The 20,171-nt window shown below is 40.7% G+C and overlaps 4 protein-coding genes; 2 read left to right on the top strand and 2 right to left on the bottom strand.

Annotated features, from left to right (window-relative positions):
- Positions 1 to 12,029: 12,029 nt before the first annotated feature.
- On the top strand, positions 12,030 to 12,956 carry GSTUM_00002194001 (uncharacterized protein; the record flags this gene model as incomplete). Its single annotated transcript, XM_002836202.1, has 1 exon — positions 12,030 to 12,956. One exon carries the CDS (start codon positions 12,030 to 12,032, stop codon positions 12,954 to 12,956), a length of 927 nt encoding a protein of 308 aa, XP_002836248.1.
- A 459-nt stretch (positions 12,957 to 13,415) lies between these two features.
- On the top strand, positions 13,416 to 15,138 carry GSTUM_00002193001 (uncharacterized protein). XM_002836201.2 has 6 exons: positions 13,416 to 13,704; positions 13,859 to 14,157; positions 14,234 to 14,327; positions 14,392 to 14,539; positions 14,609 to 14,773; positions 14,833 to 15,138. The coding sequence occupies exons 1-6, from the start codon at positions 13,679 to 13,681 to the stop codon at positions 14,938 to 14,940; spliced, it is 840 nt and encodes a 279-aa protein (XP_002836247.1). The 5' UTR covers positions 13,416 to 13,678; the 3' UTR covers positions 14,941 to 15,138.
- A 277-nt stretch (positions 15,139 to 15,415) lies between these two features.
- Positions 15,416 to 15,556, bottom strand: GSTUM_00002192001 (uncharacterized protein; the record flags this gene model as incomplete). Its single annotated transcript, XM_002836200.1, has 1 exon — positions 15,416 to 15,556. One exon carries the CDS (start codon positions 15,554 to 15,556, stop codon positions 15,416 to 15,418), a length of 141 nt encoding a protein of 46 aa, XP_002836246.1.
- Positions 15,557 to 15,709: 153 nt separating this feature from the next.
- On the bottom strand, positions 15,710 to 16,328 carry GSTUM_00002191001 (uncharacterized protein; the record flags this gene model as incomplete). The annotated part of the gene is made up of 5 exons (XM_002836199.1): positions 15,710 to 15,802; positions 15,865 to 15,970; positions 16,030 to 16,035; positions 16,070 to 16,154; positions 16,220 to 16,328. The coding sequence occupies 5 exons, from the start codon at positions 16,326 to 16,328 to the stop codon at positions 15,710 to 15,712; spliced, it is 399 nt and encodes a 132-aa protein (XP_002836245.1).
- Between the last annotated feature and the right edge of the window lie 3,843 nt (positions 16,329 to 20,171).

Raw genomic sequence — 20,171 nt, 5'->3', positions numbered from 1 at the left:
CAATCTCGACCATATCTCAAGGGGCTAATTTCATACGGAGTGAACTCTTAGAATACTAGTTCCAATGTGAGGTTCCATTCAAGACCTTCTTGCTGAAGTTAAGTTGCTGCCCCCTAATAATGCTCTTGTTGTTTATCGTGCACTGCCATTTTAGCAGTTATTTCCTAGTCGATCTTTTCTTGCATCTCTCAGATGTTCATTTGCACTTAAGAGTACTGATGTAACATAATCGCTATGTTATCATCATGTATATCATGTCCTTCCAATAATCATTGTTAGATTTCTATCAGCCCACAACTATTAGCCTGGGAGTCGGATGATGTGGTATCAAAGACAATATTGGCAGTATTAGTACTAATTTAAATATCGCACCGTATTTGCCCAATAACAACCCCTATCTTAGCAGCAAGTCTGGTGGAGTCTGCTGCAGGAGTGCTAGGATGTAGTGTAGTAGATCTTGAAATAGAAGTGGGGAATCAAGATGATAGACTCACACTGGAAGCTTTACCTGCTGGTCTTCTGAAAATCTTTAGGAGAGAGAGAGAACAAAGGAATACAAGTTGTAAAGTGACCATCTCTTGAGGTATCGATTGGTTTCTAGGAGATTATCTGTTTAGGAGGTTGTGACATTTTTCTTGCTTATTTGTGAGATACTTATTTTGCTCATAACTGGTTTAAGAAGCTCAAGTTTGAAAAGGGGTCCATTATTGTAAAATATGCAGTAGGCAACTAGGTGTCCTGACAGCCTCTCATATTATGGTAGGAGGAGCAAGGTAGGTAAATAGAGAGCATTGGTAACAAGGGTATCTAATAATTTACTATTAGATTGAGACAACTTGTATAGACTCAAAATTGTATAGGCTAATCAAGATTGGTTTCTGTAGACAGAGAGTCTCTAGGAAGGTTTAAAGTGTACTCATTTTATTTATAACTATTAAGAGTGATATCAAATTGTATGAAATTGTAATACCAATATTATAATATTAAGGTCTTTTCTCCATTGCTTGATGATAATGTCCGAAAACTTGGAAGCTACTTCAATATATATATTCCCTGTCTGTGTATTCATGGACTACATCTATTGTTCATAAAATTCATGTACGTTTTTAGCAATAACTCACCACACTGGGTATTCCCCTGAAGTGTAAATACTAGGAGATCCTGAAAACCGTCATACTATTTTCGGTAATTACGATTTTGTCAATTGGAAAACTAGATTGTTCTCAATAGCAATTATCTAATCTTCATCATTCTTATACTTATGGCCCTATTGCCAAGTTGGACTATGTTGACCCCAATTGTCTTCCTTATTAATGAAGTAATCAGTTTCATCTGCGGGTCGTGTTTGAAGAAGTAGTCATTAATGCAAACTTCTTAGATCATTGCCTTTAAATCTCCATAACTCCTAATCTAACTAAATGAGATACTATGGATGACTTCTTGCTAATTTACAGAAAGCTATTCTTATAGATTAGCAGATAATCCTTCAGTCAGCAATTGTTAGTTGTCTTTAGGTAATCGGTTATTAGTCACTATTTGGTATTGAGGATAATTGATACAACCATGACACATCCCTGGCCTTGGTTTTAATACTCCAGAACTTTAATTGTCATTTTTGGTAGTATTCCACAGAGTTCTCCTTTGCCTTTGCTAACTATTGTTGGGTGGATGAGAATATGTTAGCTCTTCATAGAGATCCTCTAACATTTCATACTATATCTTTTGTATAAAAACGTCCCACTACTCACAGTATTTTCTACAGATGCTCCAACTTTACAATCTTGTATCCTCCTGTGTAGTTGGCGGATCTACTCAGTTCCACCTCTCAGATCTATATGAAGGATTCCTCTCATGTATCTTGAGAACAGGATCTAGACAGTAGGATTGTAGTAATGTATATAGTATTATTCTGACTCCTTCAACTCTATAGTATTGTAGTCACAGGACACAACTAAGATTGATCAGTATAATGATACACAGACCCGGCCGGGGAGCTCGAGTAGAGTGTTGGAGGCTATAGATTACAATTACGAGTAGGGTTATGCTACCTAGAGTGGTTCCTCGATATTAGATCCTGGTACTCCTAATAGTTCCTGTCTCCTTATAATACTCACTGGTTTTTATCGAGATTTTGAATACTTAGGTCTTTTAACTAAAATGTCAACTCAATGAAGCTAATGTCATAATACCATAAACTGGTTTAGGTGATATAATTTTCTCCTTGATTTACAAGGTTAGGTATTCAACTTCCTCTGAGGTCAAAGTTATATTAGTAATTTATATACTAAACAGCTTTGATTCAAAGAGTACAACTAAGCTGATGAGTGATCATCAAGCAACAGAGAAGAGAGCCTAACAATAAAAAATTGTTCTACCAACGAATCTTTTATACGATATCTTTACAGTCCTCCTAAGTAAGTTGCTTGTAGTCATAAATATAAAGAATATTACTAAACCTTTCCAGACAATATCTGTTTATATGTCACGAACGTGGCTTGGCGAGGAAAGGATTTTTCACATGACACATGGTTATGAGTCACAGGTATGTTATTGTTTCACGCATATGACCTATTCGGGTTATATGATTAGTTATGTGTGGGATTTGTGATGCTTTCGCACATGGCTCAAGTATGAGTCATGGGACATGTGCCTGACGAGTATGCCTTACGAGTATGCCTTACGGGCAAGCCTTGCGCGTATGATTTAAGTTTCGCACATGACCTCGCTATGAGGTCATGGGTTTTGAGCATGTGATCACTTTAGTCATATGACTAGTTTGTTATGATTTAGTTTCGCACATGTGACCACTTTAGGTCACATGACTAAAGGCAGGAAGAACACTATATAAGGAGGCCAATGCGGCCGAGGAAGATAGGTTCTTCACGCTTTGTTCTAAGTACTTTTCCTACTTATTACTTTAGCAAATATAAAACACCTTTACGATCTTTATCTTTACTGCAACGTTATTGCTACGTCAAGGAAGGTTCTTCACGAAGACGAGTTAGAGAAAGCTTACAATAGGCGTTCCTGATAGAAGACAAAGGTCTTGTACTATCGGTAACGTAGGCAGAGGCCTAGAGCTAGCGTAAGACAAAGAGAAGAAGAAAGACAGGAAGAGAAGTATCGTTCCCCATCGCCAAGCACTAACTATCCAAAGAGGAATCGTTACATTATATTAAAATTTCTGTCCTAAGTCTTCTTAATGCATAATTGAGTTAGCTTTCACCTAACAACTGTGCCAAATCTTAAGTTGAAAATTAGGACATTCTTGCTTAGGTTATCCTTCAAATATATATGATATAACTGGCTACTCTGGCTACGTGAGATACAACAGGATAGTCAGAATACCCAAGATACATGAGATACAGGTAACAGAATATTTGTCTCAGAATGCAATATTTATCATTTGCTAATAAATGAAGTCATCACAAAAGACTACCTCAACTAGATTCTGGAATCTCTTGTTGCTCTAACCTACTTATATCATCTTGACTATAATGCATTCCTCATAGTGGGATTTTTCAAAGACTAGATCTTAATTCAGAGTACATACTTAATGGGAAATTGTTGTAGTAGAGTGGAACGATTGATCGACAATGATGGGACTCATTTGGGTACACCACAGCAGGAATAATGATTGAAGTGGAGAGTATGTTTCTTTGATAATAGGTACAGAGAGAAAACTCAAGAGAAGGGAAGGAATGAAGCTTCCTTAAATACAATTTATAGTGGCTGACATCCCACCTATACACACCACCCTATGTGTTGCCCTCAGGGCAATAGACCTCACTGTATCTATTCCAATCCTAATACTATTCCACGATGGAATTACTCCATCACTCCCCCTAATCTCATCGTCTCTTTGTTTCTCAGCAAAACACATGAAAATAAAAAATAAAAAATAAAAAATAAAAATACATTAATTAGAAAATGATAACATTTTAACAAAATGCTGGTGTTTCTCCCTTTCTAGTCCCTTGTTAGCCCACCAGCTACTATCTCATCTGTTTTCATATATGTAATATCTACCTCTCGTGTGTTTACTAACTCTTGTAGCCAGAAGTATTTCACATCCGCATGTCGAGTTGAAGGCTTAAACTGACCATTCTTCAAGCTTGCTATACATGCTTGATTGTCATTGAATACAGAAACTAGAGGTTTTCCATCTTTTTGACTTCCCTGATACAGTTCTCTTTGTAAACTCTCTAACCAAATGCCAGCTTCAGCTCCTAAAGTTGTGGCACCAATTTCCACATCTGCAGTTGACCTTGCCACAGTATTCTGCCTTTACGACTTCCAATGAACAACAGGCCCATATTGGTTTAATATAATACAACCACAAGTAGATTGCATCCCATCAGTCTCACCAGCGAAATCTGCATCTGCATAAACCACAATTGGAATATTTTCAAACTTTCTATTTACACCCTCAATGCTCCAGTTGTGTCTCATACCCAAAGTAAGGCGAAAATTGGAGGTTTGTCTTAAGTATTGTAAAATTCGTTTAACTGCTGACTAATAAATTGAGCTTGGATAAGAGGCGAATCGTCCAACAATCTCACTGGTATAGGCAAGGTCTGGTCTTATTGTGATTGAAGCATAGGTGAGGGAACTGACTGCTACCTGGTACACTTGCTTATTGGTTTGGTCTTCGTTTTCAGTTCACAGATGCAGTTTCTGTTTTGCATCCATAGGAGTAAGGCATCTCTTGTAATAGTCCATCTGAAAACAAGCAAGTACCTTCTCAATGTAGGCTTTCTGACTGAGAAAGATCTGACAGTTGGCTCTGTTATGTTCAACAAGTATGCTCAGGAAAAACTTCACATTTCCAAGTTCTTTCACCTTGAACTATTTTTTGATTGCTGACTTCATCCAAGTCACTTCCTCTTTACTTCCGATGAGAAGCATATCATCAACCCATATAATAATAGTAGCACCCGAGCTTGTTCTGGATATGCCAGCTTCCAACTTCAAGCTTTCCATATGTATTTCCCTTACAAGATGTGCCTCCAAGGTGTTGTACCAAGTGCAGCCAGCTTGTTTCTAATCATAGAGACTGCACTTTAGTTCCACTATAGTGTTTGTAGTACTAACAAGCTCTTTCTTTTCTTGTAGTCTGATTTTTCCTTCTTGTGAAACCTGGAACTCTTTTGGTAATTGTAGATATATGTGTTCCTCAATATTATTCTCTAAAAACACTGTAACAATATCAAGTTGAACTATCTCATTATTTTCAACTGCAGCCTTAGAGAGAACCATGCGCATTATGGAAAAAGAGAGTGTAGCACTATAGGTTTCTGAAAAATCTCTGCCAGGGCATTGCTAAAATCCATGGGCAACTAATTGTACTTTGTGTCGTACAACTTGACCATCTTCACCCAGCTTTTCCTGTAATACAATTCTTGAAGATATTGTTCTTAGGTTTCTCATTATCTCATCTGATGATACTACCTTCCAGGTATTATGTGCCTCCAGGGATTCCAACTCAGAATTGATCGCATTGATCCATTTGTCTTTATCTTAACTACCCAAAGCTTCAGTTATTGATTGCGGTCCATTGGTAACCATCAGAGCTAGCTCCACTCCCAAACTGTCCTTATTTTCTTCTAAGTAATTACTGACTTCACCATCTGCTATCTCAGGGATTTCAGACATCCTACTCCTGGATACTTGGGATGAAGGTGGCCCTTGACCTCTTCTTATTCTTGATCCTTCACGTACATTCCAATATGGTCCTAAACTTGCCTGTATTCCCCCATTTATCTGCCTATCTCTAGCAGGAGTCTTAAACACATCTTGAGGTACAAGATTACTATGTGATTTTCTATTTGGTGGAGTTGGAGGTTGTGATACTGAATCGTGACTTAGTTTAGATACTCATATTCTAGGAAATGTGGTTATTGGTTCGCTTGTGGTACTGAATAGAAGAAATATCTTCTGATTCATAGGTTGGAAGTATGATGTATTTTCATGAAAAACTACATCATGAGATATTACCAGATTCTTGGTACTAGGATTGTAGAGTCGATATTACTTGGTTGTTGAACTATAACCAATGAACATCAACCTCTCTACTCTGACATCCTATTTCTTGTCAGGTTGCTTAGCTTGATATATGAAACTATAAGTCATACAATCCCAGACACAAAGGTGCTTAATATCTGGTTTAATCCTGCTCCAGAGTTCAAAAGAGGTAATGTCCATTCCATGAGTGCCTTTTGTTATGGAGATATCTTTCAAGTAAACTGTAGTCAACAAAGTCTCAGCCCAAAATTTCTTTGAAGCTCCTGCATGCTGTAGTAACACATTGGCTCTTCCAACTAGTACATGGTTACTGTTTTCAGCAACACCATCTTCCTATAGTGTGTATGGTACTGTAACTTGCCACTAAATTCCTCCTTTCTTAAGCATATGTTGAAACTCACTCCCAGAGTAATTACCACCACCATCTATCCAGATAGCTTTTATTTGATAGTTCTTGCCACTACCACTGTAATACTTTTCCACCATTGCCTTAAATTCTCGAAAGTAACCAAATGCCTCACTCTTGGACTTGAGGAAATAGACAGTCGTATACTTTGTAAAATTATCAATCAAGAGTCTGAAGTAGCGACATCCACTGAGAGACCTTTGTTGCATGGGGCCATACAAATCAGAATGCACAAGTTCCAACGGGACTCTAGATTTTGATGTTGCTGCTTTAAAAGCTAAACAAATCATCTTTCCTTTAAGACAGGAAGCGCATCGATTTTCAGAGTTGTTGACATGGAGACAAGGCATTCTATGAACTACTTCAGTATTGCTCATCTTTATACTGCAGGAAGATGCAAATGTCCTAACCTGTGATACCATAGCATTATCATAGAAGAATCCTTTAGGCTAACAAGAAATCCTGAGTCTTGGAAATCTTCAGCTTGTACCAACATGTACAACTTTTCTTCCTTCTTCACAATTGCAATTAATATACCTTCATAGTAGAACTCAGCAGTCTTTGTTGTAAAAGAAATCTGAATTTCTTTTTCTACTAGCTGACTGACAGATAGTAGGCCAGTCTCTACAGTACCAGGGACATAGAGTACATTGCTAACAGACAGGTGTTCTTGTCCTCATCCTAGTGTTCAGATATATACTACTACAGTTCCAATGCCACCTGCAGATACTAGTTCTCCAGTCACAGTTTTCATCTGATATTGTCCTGCTAGTAGAGCTGTGTAGGTATTGTCAATAAAGACTTGATGACCTCCAGTCATATGGTTTATACAACCAGAATCGACTATGCATTCAATCTTCCTTTTCACTTCTATTCCTCCGAACACTTTTTCAACTCTCAAGCTCTCCCTACTTGGTTCTTCATCATCCTCCATTCTATCCTCCTCTGCTTTGCTTAGCCAAGCTTGATCTTTCATGACACCAGCATGATCTTTTCTCCTTGATCTCTACCTGGTATCATTCTCGCCTCTTCTGTTTCCCCCGTTTGACCCATCCTCTTTTTCTTTTTACCCACAGTTCATTATTTTATAATCTTTCTTTCCACAGTAGTGGCAGTTTCCACTGGAAGTGGAGAGTTGCTGGTTTGTATATTGCTTGGATTGATTTAAATTGTTAATCTGATTCTGTTGGCTATGGGAAGTGAGATATCTTCTTTTACTTTTGGTAAATAAAGCTTGACCGGAGGAAAGAGACTACTCTTGACATAGCTCCACTTCATATCCCATAAGCAGGGACTTTAACTTTTAGTATTCGGTTATAGTAGTCTGTGAGGGGAGAGAGCCTTTGGTAACCATAATCCATGTCTTCGACTCAGAGGTTTTAGGAAGTCCTTCAAATATGTGAAAAATAAGTTGTGCATGACTGGGGGGTTGCCCATACATGATAAGCTTATCACGCAATTCTCGAATCTGGTTCAGGTACTCAAGAACTGAACAATTGTCCTCCAATTTGCATTCGTAAAGTTCTTTTTGAAGGTAATTTGAATCATAGGAGGTAGTTGTCTCATAGGTTGAATTTATATCGTTCCAAACCTTTGCCGATGTATCCCAAACTGAACCATAACAGGATACTGCAATGGCATCAGTCATGGCCAAACGGAGTGTTCCAATCGCTTTCCGCATCCGTCTCCTCTGGGCCTGGTACTTCTCTATCTTGGTTCCATAGTCTACATCAGTCTCCCATAGCCTTGTAAGGATTGCCTCTTCCTGGGTAGTCAGATTTCACTGTCCTTCTGGTTAGAGATAGTCTGTCATCCGCATTACCCACATCCTGTGGTTACTTCCATCAAGCTTTTGGAAGCTCATCCCAACTAAAGATGATGGACTATTTTGTTCATTCATATTCAACTCTTTTGCTGGGCTTGGTCTGGGTAGGTGGATTAGACAGAGGCAGGAAGGGTGGTCAAAAAATCTTTTGAGATAAAAAGAACCAAAAGAAATAAATGTCAGGGAAAAAGGTTTTCTTCAGCTCACTTGCAGCTGATAACCTAATGGGGAATTGTTGTTGCACAGTGGAATGATTGATCGATGAAAATGGGACTCGTGTGAGTACACCACAGTAGGAACAATGATTGAAGTAGAGAGTGTGTTTCTTTGATGATAGGTTCAGAGAGAAAACTTGAGAGAAGGGAAGGAATGAAGCTTCATTAAATACAATTTGTAGTAGCTGACATCCCACATGTGCACACCACCCTATGTGTTGCCCTCAGGGCAATAGACCTCGCCGTCTCTATTCCAATCCCAATACTATTCCATGATGGGATTACTCTATCAATACTAAGGAGTTCTTATAAAACCAAATAAGTAGTTAGGAATTCTGCTTCGCCCCTAACCCACTTTATTATCTAACCTTGATTTTATTACAATGAATGCAGGATGACAAAGCAAGTAATGCAGCAAAGGAGAATTGTTTCCAAAGCTATACACAAGATGAATAGAGGGTGCAGGAGGAGGAGGCTTATTTCGAGCTGAATGACTAGAATGGCTATATTTATGGTATGCCTACAAGACTCTTACAGTTCAAGCAATGGAAAGAGATGCAAACTGAATATAAATATATTTTCTGTATTCACATTCACCACTCATGCTACCTTGTGTTTTTTAAAACAAATTTTCTTCTACCTTTGTTGTTATAATATTCAATATTACTTAAACATACCAAAGTTCCCGCAGGTGTTATTTGTAGTTTCTAGCAGTGAATTTTGTCCACAGCCTCATAATTTACATGTGGAGCAGATATTGGTAGTATTGTGCAGGTGAGCTGGCTCTCACCCATAGTAACAATCAAGTTTATTACCACATTGGACTTAATATTTCTGACCATGTTTTTGGCAACCACTTTGATATTAGCCACCTGACAATAAGAAGCTATGGCCTCATATTCTCACAAACACCAATGACATTGGACTGAACTTTAAAGAGATATTATATTAAATAGATTTTACTCATTATAATATTTCATTTAAATAAAATTTTAAATGTCAAAAAAGACGATTACCTATGCAAAGAGACCAAAAAGGAAAACAACTGAGTGACATATTGAGATATAGAAGAAGAAGAAAAAAAAAACAGCTAGAGAAGACATCAGCTCTGGGAATCTACAGTAGCAGGTCTTGGATTTCCTGTTATGTTAAGTGCGATTTGAGCTAATGGCTGGCAGTAGAGGGTCTGCTTAATGGGGTCTTATTCATGGTTCAAAGTACCATCCATCTTCTCAATCGCAATGCTCTCACTCCTCACCACTCCTGTGACTTCTCCATCAACATCGCTTTACTTATGAATTATAGCCACTAGCTATTTAGCTGATGGGTTTTTCAACTCAGTTCATATTTGCCTTCTCCTCTTGTCGTAGGCCTTGGCCTCATCTCTTAGTCTTTTCTTCCGTAGCTGATAAAGCTCTTTAATTTCAATTACCTTCACCTTAGTAATAATAAGACAATGTGTTTTGTTTGTGTGTTGCTTTCCCTTTTCTTAGAGGAGGAGTTTAGCTAGTACTCAAGCTTCCAGAGCACAAGTATGAGAAGCAGAAGCAAGTTGGCGGATAAGGCTGCAGGTTTCAGCCGATTCAGAGAACTGCAGTGTAAGGCATTCAATCTCTGAAATGTACTCATGCTGGCGAGTAGGGTGAGGTAAGTAGCAGGTATATTGAGGCACTGCGGGATTAGGATTTCATTAGGCAAGATCATCAAGTACTCGGGGCCTATTAATTGGCCAAATTCCTGACGCCCGAAATGTACTCAGAATATTATTTTTAGTTAGAGCGCGCATACCTGCTCAAATTGCCACAGGAAAAAAGTCACAGTTATGTATTCCTGCAAGTAGACCATGGTTTCTCCAACATATATTAACTTCTTAATAATAGTAGTGCTGAAGTTGGGAGAAAATGCCCACATCGAGGCACTAGAGTAGGTGAATAGCATCAGGCAGAAAGCATAGAAGCTGAATATAATACTGAAGAGCAAAGAAGACAAATTCATAGCTCAGGTAAGAACTATGACCATCAATCAGCAATAGCCAATAGGCATCTTGGTCTATAGGCTCGGTATAACAATGAAAATACTCAGAAAGTCATTTACAATATGTGTAGTTATTAGACTATCCAGTTGGCAAGAGAGCAAATGCTGCCTACTCTTGTTCCTCATAATCATACCATCTCATATACTGGGCTTCTCACTTATAGATAATATAAGGTGCTATTGTCTATCCTCCTGCTCCTATTGCTTCCACTAAGGTAATCTATTCTCTACCTCCTTCCTGAATTAGTCTTGGATTCTCTCTGGTACTACAACAGAGAACCTTTTCTCAACTCAATACCCTTAGAAAGAAACCCTTTTCAATTATTCCAGTTATTCTGGGGTAGAATAAAGTACTGACTTCGAACCTCAATTAGGTGGTTTAAAAAGTGATTTAATACTTTAGAATAGCTGGCAAGTGCTAGTTCTAGATTAACAGCTTGTAAAAAGTGGTTACTAAGTGCTGCATCTCTCTTTCGAAAGCGATCAATAAATCTCTCTCTAAGTTGTGGACTTCCATTGTTGGCACAATGTCCCCAACTCTGCAATCTTCCCAGAATCAATTTTCTCACCAAATACCCCCTTGGCAGCATTCTCATATCATCCAATTCTATTACCCATCTCACTATTCTATCCTCTTCCTCCAGAGTAAACTTTTGATGGCTCTGGTAGGTATCACAGGAGGCTCTTGTTCATTTCTCATAGTGGTTTATAAGGCTAGTCTGATTTAGCGAGAACTGGTGTGCAACCAAACGGTAACTTGCTTCTGGATGCTCATTCAGGTAAGCAAATGCTCTAGAGAGAGCCTCTTCCCGTGTTCTAACTGTGGACATACCTGTTGTTTTGTGGTATTCAGTTCTCGTCAAGGAATTTGATCTGAAAGCTCTATCTGCGGGGTTGTGGTGGGGTGGCTAATATCTAGGTGGTGGCCAAGAACACGGTCGGAAACGTTAGTACTGTACGATACCTTCCTGTCCTGTGCACTTTGAGCCTCCCGAATGACCCACCAACCCCTCACCGCGAAATCAACCCTTATCTCCGCGAATCTCGTCTATGCTGTGTTCTCACTTGTACTGTGCTTTTCACAGCGTCCAGACTTGGCCCAAGTGCTCTACCTCGAACGCCTGACAGCCATTTGCTCCCTGCATCCTCTCTCAAAATCCAAACACCGCATATGATCATGAGATCCACCGTTTCCCGCCCTGGGCCCTCTTTCTCGGCCGTCTTTTCGCTCAATTTGTTTACTTTTAACCTTGGGCGAATACCGAAACCACGTCATTTCTCAATACCTCAAATCCAGCTCTTCCGCCAAGGCCCTAACCTTCGCTACCTATGTCTTTTTTGTCCTTCATCCCGACGACAACAGTCGATAACTTTGGTCCGCCCCCCCTTTCCTCACTCTGGACCCCATTCACCTTCTTCCTTTGCCCGCGATTTACAGACCCAGCTATCACTCAACAAACACTCTCCCTCCGAATCTCAAATCCTGCTTGTTTTAACGGCGTGCCATGACTTTGTGGATTCTCAGATGAAACCCAAAAGGCAACGGATATCCGGAACCAGTCCTACATCTGCTGTCTTATCACTAGATGAGTGCCACCACCCTGGCCCACTCCGTTCACCCCAGCCGCCAGTGCGGTCTTCTCAACTTCACTCTGCTCCCGCATCTTGTCCCCAAGATATCTCAGAACATGATAAGGTTGTCTTCGCCCCTGTTACAGACCTAGCTTTCGAACTTATCTCTCATCCCGCCACTTTCATTTCTCCAAAAGTGCTCTCGGCCTATGTTACACTTCAATCAGTGATCAAGGACCCTACACCTATTCCAGCCGTTTTTTCCTTCTACGCTCGAAAATCATACATACCTCCTGGTACCGCGAAAGTAATTTCACCAAATGCCAACCAAACCGTGAACGCAGTTCCCCGGGACGTTGCCGATGCTGCGCTCAGCATCGCGATTGAAGCTAAAGATATGGCTCTTTGCCTCGATATAATTGATACCTCATACGCGCTTCCGGCATTTCGCCGTGCAAAGTTAATTCGGGAAGCCACCCCTATGGCAATTCTAGCTAGCCTCATGCCACCTGTTGCATATGTCTTTGGAGATATCCTTGCAAGATATCAGGACAGGCTGGATTATTCCCATGCATTAGGATTTTCATTCGCCGGAATATTGGCTTATATTACTTTCACTGCCGGCCTTGGTTTTGTCGCGGTTACCACGGCAAACGACCAGATGGCCAGAGTCACTTGGGCGGTCGGCACTCCCCTTAGGCTCAGATGGCTACGGGAGGAGGAACGGGCTGCGTACGACCGGGTTGCCCAGGCATGGGGGTTTGAGGACCCCGTGAAGAGGGGATTTGAGGAAGGGGAAGCATGGGAATTGCTGCGCGAAGTGGTATTCAGGAAGAACATGATATTAGATAATCCAGATTTGATGGATGGTATGGAATAATCTGGAAAATATGTATAATACCTGAATACCTATCCTATCTATCATTCCAACACCTTCTTGTTTACTTCCCAAAAGTACTCCGAGCCATTCTATGCTATGGCACAGCGTTATGGAGATCTATGTTGGGTCGTAAACCGGCAATACATACACCGATGAGTATAACAGTAATTTCCACCAATACAAGCGCTCGAGTAGTTAAAGTGCATACCACGCCGTTACCTGCATCCTCAGCGTGAGGCTGAGTAGATCTCCGGAGGATCGATCCCGGAGTCGAATTCATCCCCACTGATGTAGACTACCCTCAGCAATCTGGTGAGGAGGGCTCGAGCCTCAACCCGTTCGGGCGCCGCAACACTCAAATGGCCTCGCTAGGGTTGACCTAATTCACTTGGGTAGCTACCGGCTTTCAATCTTGTTCTCAGCTTCTTCGTCCCTCACTTCTTCCACCCTTATCCTCTGATCATCTCCCACGCTCTCCACCCAGTCCGCTCTACCTCCGGATTGATTGTGGTTTGCTTACCATCTTCTATTTTCGCTCAATCCTTCCATCTTTTCTATCATACCTCTATCTCGCTTCTCTACCTATCCTGCACCACAACCTCCATCCCAACATTCTCCCACACTACCGCCGACTGCCTACTCACGAAACTAACCTCCAACCCTCTAAGCTATCAATCATACCTCGCTCCCTCGTTTACCCAGTTTTCTTACACGTCTTCCAAATGTCTCAATTCTTTGGCTCTATCGGGTAGGTTACTCGTCATCCCCCTTCCCCTCTCTTCGGCGTTCTCATGGGCACCTTTTTTCCTCCTTGTATTTTCCCCTTTTTCATATTCTACTCCACTACTCAGCACACAATCATAGATATATAATATGTTGGAATTTACGGCTGATTTATTTAGTCGTGGTCTTCGCGGGAAGAAGCCGGATAAGCCTAAACCTTCGCCCCTACTCTCAGCATCAGGTAACAGTGGAAATGGTGGAGCCAGTGGGAGCAGTGGGAATAGCGGGAACAGTGGTGGCAGCTTCATTCCCATTTCCGGAAATCTGATGCCGGGATCTCCCTCCGGCCCGAGAATCACTCAAAAGCCACTCTTTCTCTGCAAACCGTTTGTCACAAGCCAGCTTGTCAAAGGCAGCTTCTCTACCATTGTTGTCCTTCCCCGGTATGTCGATCAAGGCGAATGGCTAGCTCTCAACTGTAGGCTCCTTCGATTTCCTTTATCTCTGGATGTACTTGTTCATCGAACTTGTGTTAATGCTTACCGTTAACTTAGTGTTTGAGTTTTTCGATATGCTGAACAAGTTTTACGGGGTTGTGCAGGAGTTCTGTACTCCGCAAGCTTGCCCCTCAATGTCTGCAGGGCCCGGGTATGGCAAGCTCCACTTCCGATGCTTAACAATCTAGCTAATTATCTTTCCTCCTCTTCTCAAGTTTGGACTATTCTTGGCTTGATGCGAACAAGAAGCCATTGCGTTTGCCCGCAACCACATACATTGAGTACGTTCTCCAATGGATCTCAAACCGCATCAATGACGAGTCTATATTTCCCACAAAGGCCAATCCAGCCACTACCTCTACTGTGAACACTCCTTCAGGTTCAGCAAGCGGTTCACCAGCTGGAACTACGGGTCAGACTTGGATTGGAAAGGATGGTGGCTTTCCACAAAATTTCTATGTCACCTGCAAGGCCATCTACAAGCAAATGTTTCGCGTTTTCGCACATATCTACCACACTCACTTTGCAAAAATCGTTCACATGAGCTTAGAAGCCCATTTCAACAGCTTTTTTGCACATTTTATCCACTTTGCACGGGTTGGGCTCCAGATTTATCTTTGACGCTGCCCAATTATTGACCATGGGTGATACATTAGGCTTTCGAACTGCTAGAACGGCGTGATATAGAACCTCTCCGTTCCCTGATTGACTCCTTCGAGGAACAAGGTCTTTTTAAAGACAACGAACGGTCCAGAGAACAGTAATTATTCTCAAAGACAACACTTGCAATCAGGCGCTGTTTGCATGGCTGTTATTGTGTGTTTTACTCCTAAATCTCGAAGTTAAGGGATGTTTTTTTTTCCTTTCTCTGCTCATCTATTCATTCGAACTATTCACTATGGAGTTACCAACATCAGGCATGGCTAGCAATTAAATTCATGTTTCCGCCCCTTTTCTCATAATTGCTTGGTTTTCATTGCTTTTATACACCCTTGGGCATGTCTATGTGATCTGCTGTGATTATGCCATGTTATTTTCGAGCACAGTCCCGTAGATTTTAAACACTTGTCTCGCCACTCGCGATAATTGAGGCGGCACGAACCCGACCTTCGAGGCTCGGGATAGTGGAATATGCCGTGAATGATTCAGACGTCACATTTTATTTCGGGGACAAGCAGTGAAGTTACGGATTAGGGCGAGCTAAGCAAAATTTGCTGCTCCCAATTCTGACTCCTCGACTTAGTGTCCATAGGGACCAGAAGAAATTCCCGTACCTCCCTGTGCACCGCGGGGGTTGTCCAATGCAGCAGACAAGAAGCCTCCTGTCACAATCATATCGGCTGCTACCGAAACTATGTGAAAGCCCTGCTCAGTAAACATACGAGCTGCACTATTATTAACAAGAGAGTTCCCCAACTTCAAGAATCCGAGAATACCTTGAATACCACCGGTACAGAAAATACCTATTCTCTTCCCAGACCTCACTGCGGCTTCCCTAATCTTTGTGATGGAGGAGACCAGGGTGGGTGGAGTTCATGAGATGATCGGACACCCGAGCGAATTTCCGAGATCAAAAGGTCCCACAAAGAGTACATCAACCCCTTCCACACCCGCAATTGCATCGACCTGATAAGCCAATAAAATACATCAGTCATGAGATATCATGCAATACCCAAAGTACCACGTACATTATCCAGCGCCTGTTTGGTCTCGATCTGGTCAATTGTGAGAATGCTGTAATTTGCGGACTTGAGATACTCGATTGAAGAACTGGCGTTGAAGGCTCCCATCGGGCTGGAGGACTTAGCAACCTTGTACATGCGGGAGGTGTGTGGCGCGAGAACGTACCGTACAAGGGACTTACATATCCTCTAACTCCCATCGGTGGGGAACTTGGCATAATTCAAAGCAGCCTTAGCCTCCTCGGCCGTGGAAACAAATGGCACCATAGCCCCATGGGCACCGGCGTCCAGCGCGCCTTTTCACCTCTATAGTTAATCCACCAAGGACGGATGAAACCGGGGGGCTGTGATGTAGAAATACGTTTGAACACCCAGGCCTCGCAGGCTGCAATACGAACAATTGGGCTCACCCCACAACCAGCAACACCCGCTGACGGCTTCGTGCATTGCCCTGTCGTCAATTCCGCCATGCTCGATGTCGATGAGAACCCGACCGAAGCCGGAACGAACGATTGCACGGGACATGACTTTTGAACTCATCACACATTAGGCTTCTATCAAAGATAGACTGAAAAATTACTGTCCAGGGAGAATCTGCCTGGCACCAAAACATTTTTCACTCCCGGTACGCATAGCATTGAGAGCTCTATTAGCAGCCTGCATTCTCAATTCGTGTTCTGTATGACTGCTTCGCCTTATTTTTCGTTAGCTGGTCGGTGGGGACGAGGAAGCACGGGGAAGGAGAAGAAGTCACGTGGCTAACTCATATAAACCAGTGCCCTATCTCAATTCGAGGCCCAAAGGCTATGGGTAGTGTGTGGGAGGAACTACTTTTCCTCCTCCTCGGCCCTCCTCCCCCTCATGCGCCATATTCCGCCGTCTTACGGTACGCCATGGCCACAACGATGACGACGGCCACCCATCGAGCAAGAAGTTTCCCTTGACACCCCATTTTCAGCGAGCCGGGATGTTTGGCCGCGGCGGTGACATGGACAGCTTCCCTTAGAATGCCATCCATGGTCCGTGCCATATCTGCGCTTGGGTTCGGAAACCCCTCTGCTTACATAATAGCATGCAAAGGAAGCTTGGCGAGCAGGCAAGAAGAAAAGCAAAACACCATACAATTCAAAATTCTGCCGCCTTCACGAATACCAGTATTGCTCTCACTGAAAGCATAGAACTAAAATAAAACATCCTCTGAGCACTTCCATGAAGCGATATCTCCCTAAATATGTGATTGTAGTCGTGCTTTTTGGCCCATTTCGAGTGCCCTGCACCATACCGATACCCGACAGAATTAAGTTACCCCTTCCCCCCCACAACCTTAATACTTTTTTTTTTGTCTTTTTGCTCCCGCAGCGGCAGCGGGGATCACGGGTCGGATGCACCCGACGGGAGCATCTACGATACACCTACTCGTACTGTACTTGAGTACCAGTACTTTTCTTTCTTTTTCTTTTTTTTTTCTTTTTTTTTTTGTTAAATCCACGGGTTGTTCGTATCTAAATACAGGAAAATCTATTGCAAGTACCCTAAAGCATGACCTAAAAACCTTATAACAAAAGAAACTTCTCACTCCCCAATAACAATTTAGCAATAAAAATTATCAAGTCAATATAGCTTTCTGTCCTAGACAATTTCAAATCATGATGCCAACCTGGCATTGCATGTAAAAGAAAAATCTCTGAAACTCACTGGAAAATTAAACCTTTCTTCTAAAACATAGAAGACTAGGCCCCTTCCCAGCACCAGTACCTTTTTACCCTTCTTCCATAACACTCGCTTCTGAGCCATATTGAAGCATCCTTCAAGGTTACCCTTTCTGACCTATGCTATCATGGGATGCACTATTGTATATTCTAGTATCTAACTGATTGTATGATATCTTATTCACCTAAGATCTCAATTCTGGTTCAACTAATCACTATATATAGCTTAATAATACATGTATACCACAAGTATTTGATGAATCTGTTAGGAGGAGACAACCTGTATAGATTCAGGATTGTCTGAGCTGATTAAGGTTTGTTTCTATAAACAGAGATTGTCATAAAAAGCCTCAAAATATACTGGTTTCATGTATGACTGCTACGAGTAAAGTGAACTAGGTAAAGTAGAATCAGAATAACAAGATTATATTGTTAAGGTCTCTTCTCTGTTATTTGATGATGTCTAAATGCTTCAGAGAAATTTTGATATTTATAATCCACGTCTGAGAGTTCGTGGACTACATCCATCTATTATACAAACTAGGTACCTTTCTGGTTATAACCTGCAACTTCAGGTATTTTCCAAAAGTGCAAATACTTGGAGACCCTGAAAACCACCACACACTCTTCGCTAATTAAAGTATTGATAACTAGGAACTATATTATTCCCGATAGTTATTATCAGATCTTCAGAGTCATTAGACTTATAGACTAGTTTTCAAGTTGAACTAAGTTGGCTCCAATTGTCACCCTTGTCGATAAAATGATCAGTTTCATCTGCGGGTTCTATCGTTAAAGTTAGTACCAATTTCAACCTTCCAAGTTCACCTGACCTTTAACCTCCATAACTCCGAATCCAACCAATCGATATCTTTTGTATAACTTCTAACTGTTTTGCAGGAAGCTATTCTACTTGGTTGGCTGATAGACCAACCATCAGTAAGCCTTGCTTGCTCTGAGTAACATGGTTTCAGTTGTTGTTCTTGTATTGAGAATTATTCACGTAACTACAATGCATTCCAGGACTCAGTTGTAACACTCTGTGAAGTCTATTGACTTTTGTGGTAGTGTTTCTCAGAGTTCTAAACTGTTCTAGTTATTATAGGATAGATGTGAATGTATTGGTCTGTTGTAAAGATTCTTTCATATTCAATATCATTTCTTTATACAAAATTCTCCCATTACTTATAGTGCTTGCCAAAGTTGTGGCAACTTTGAGGCCTAGTAACTTTCTGAGTAATTGACAGGTTTGCTCCGTTCTACTTCCCTGACTCTACCAAAAGTCCCCTTACATATATCCTGTAAACTGAATCCAGTTGGATAGACAGCAGTGACATATACTCTGGTACTCCTACATAGTAAATTCAGTGGCCTTCTAGTTACAAGATACAATTGAAATAAGTATGTATGCTGACCTGTGGGCTCCATAAGTGGGTCAGAGCGGAGTGTTGGGAACCAGATATTCCGATTCTGAGTAGGATTACCTCACTTAGGATGGTTTCTAGGTATCAGATCCCGGTATCTCTAACAGAATCCTACTTGTTAAAAACTCTAGAGCCATTATAAATATCTAACAATCGATATAGGAAGGCCAATATTAGTCATTGGAAAGGTAGTCCTAATCAGTCTACCTGTTCTAAATACCTTTCCAAATTCTATTCTTAGCTTAAAGGTATACCTCTGCATCTTTCAGCAACAACAGTTTATATTGAGGAAAATTCACTGGTATTTCAAAAGTCAGAACAACTTGTACTACAGGTTCCAACAATTCTACCATTAGTAGTCTGACTTGTTATACTATAATGGAATGAGATGACCAAATCTTTAGTTGCATTTTACCTTTATTTGTATTAATGGCCCACTACCTGACAATTCTTGAAATTTCTTTTCTTTATAACATTTCAATATATTTAATAATACATATTGTATTTTTATTTACTTGGTTATATTTCAATTATAACCTGTATACTGCAGATATTACTATAGCAAGATCATGTTTACATTAATCTCTGATATTTCATTAAATAAGAACAGGAAACCTATATGTTATTTCTAATTTAATTATTAGATAAAGGTGATTTCTTTATCTTTTATGTATGTTTATTACTGTACAGAATCCAGTTATTCTTTACCATTATAACTAGCTTGATGTTAGTACTCTCCGACTGAGTATTCTTTCTAATAGTGCATATTTCTCTTGCTACCTAGTTAGTGCTCAATTGAGTAGATCTACATTCTTTCCTTATTTGTACCCTTTGTCATGCTAATACCCAGTTTAGTATCTCCTTGCACTACTGTTTCTACTAGATTAGTACCTTAGTAGTAACCACTTATTTTATCTTATTTAGATTCTATTACTTGTTTTGTTAGTTTTATTCTGTTACTTCAAGTCTATTCATTTAGAACTTTGATTGATTTTTCTTTACTACTATATGAATACCGTTGAATGTTCTTTTTAGATATATTGTTATTGTTATATCTCCTAGTTACAAACATTAGTATTTGAAGAAACTACTATTCCTAATTGATTGAGTCTTTTAAGCCTCACGGCGTTCGCCTTAAACTAGCTAATCTTCGATTTCCACTTCAGGGCTGCACCAGATA

This window comes from Tuber melanosporum (genome assembly GCF_000151645.1).
Source record: "Tuber melanosporum whole genome shotgun sequence assembly, scaffold_134, strain Mel28".
NCBI classification, from domain to species: Eukaryota; Fungi; Ascomycota; class Pezizomycetes; order Pezizales; family Tuberaceae; genus Tuber; species Tuber melanosporum.
Note: the sequence above shows the minus strand (reverse complement) of the source record. Positions and strands in the feature narration are given on the sequence as shown.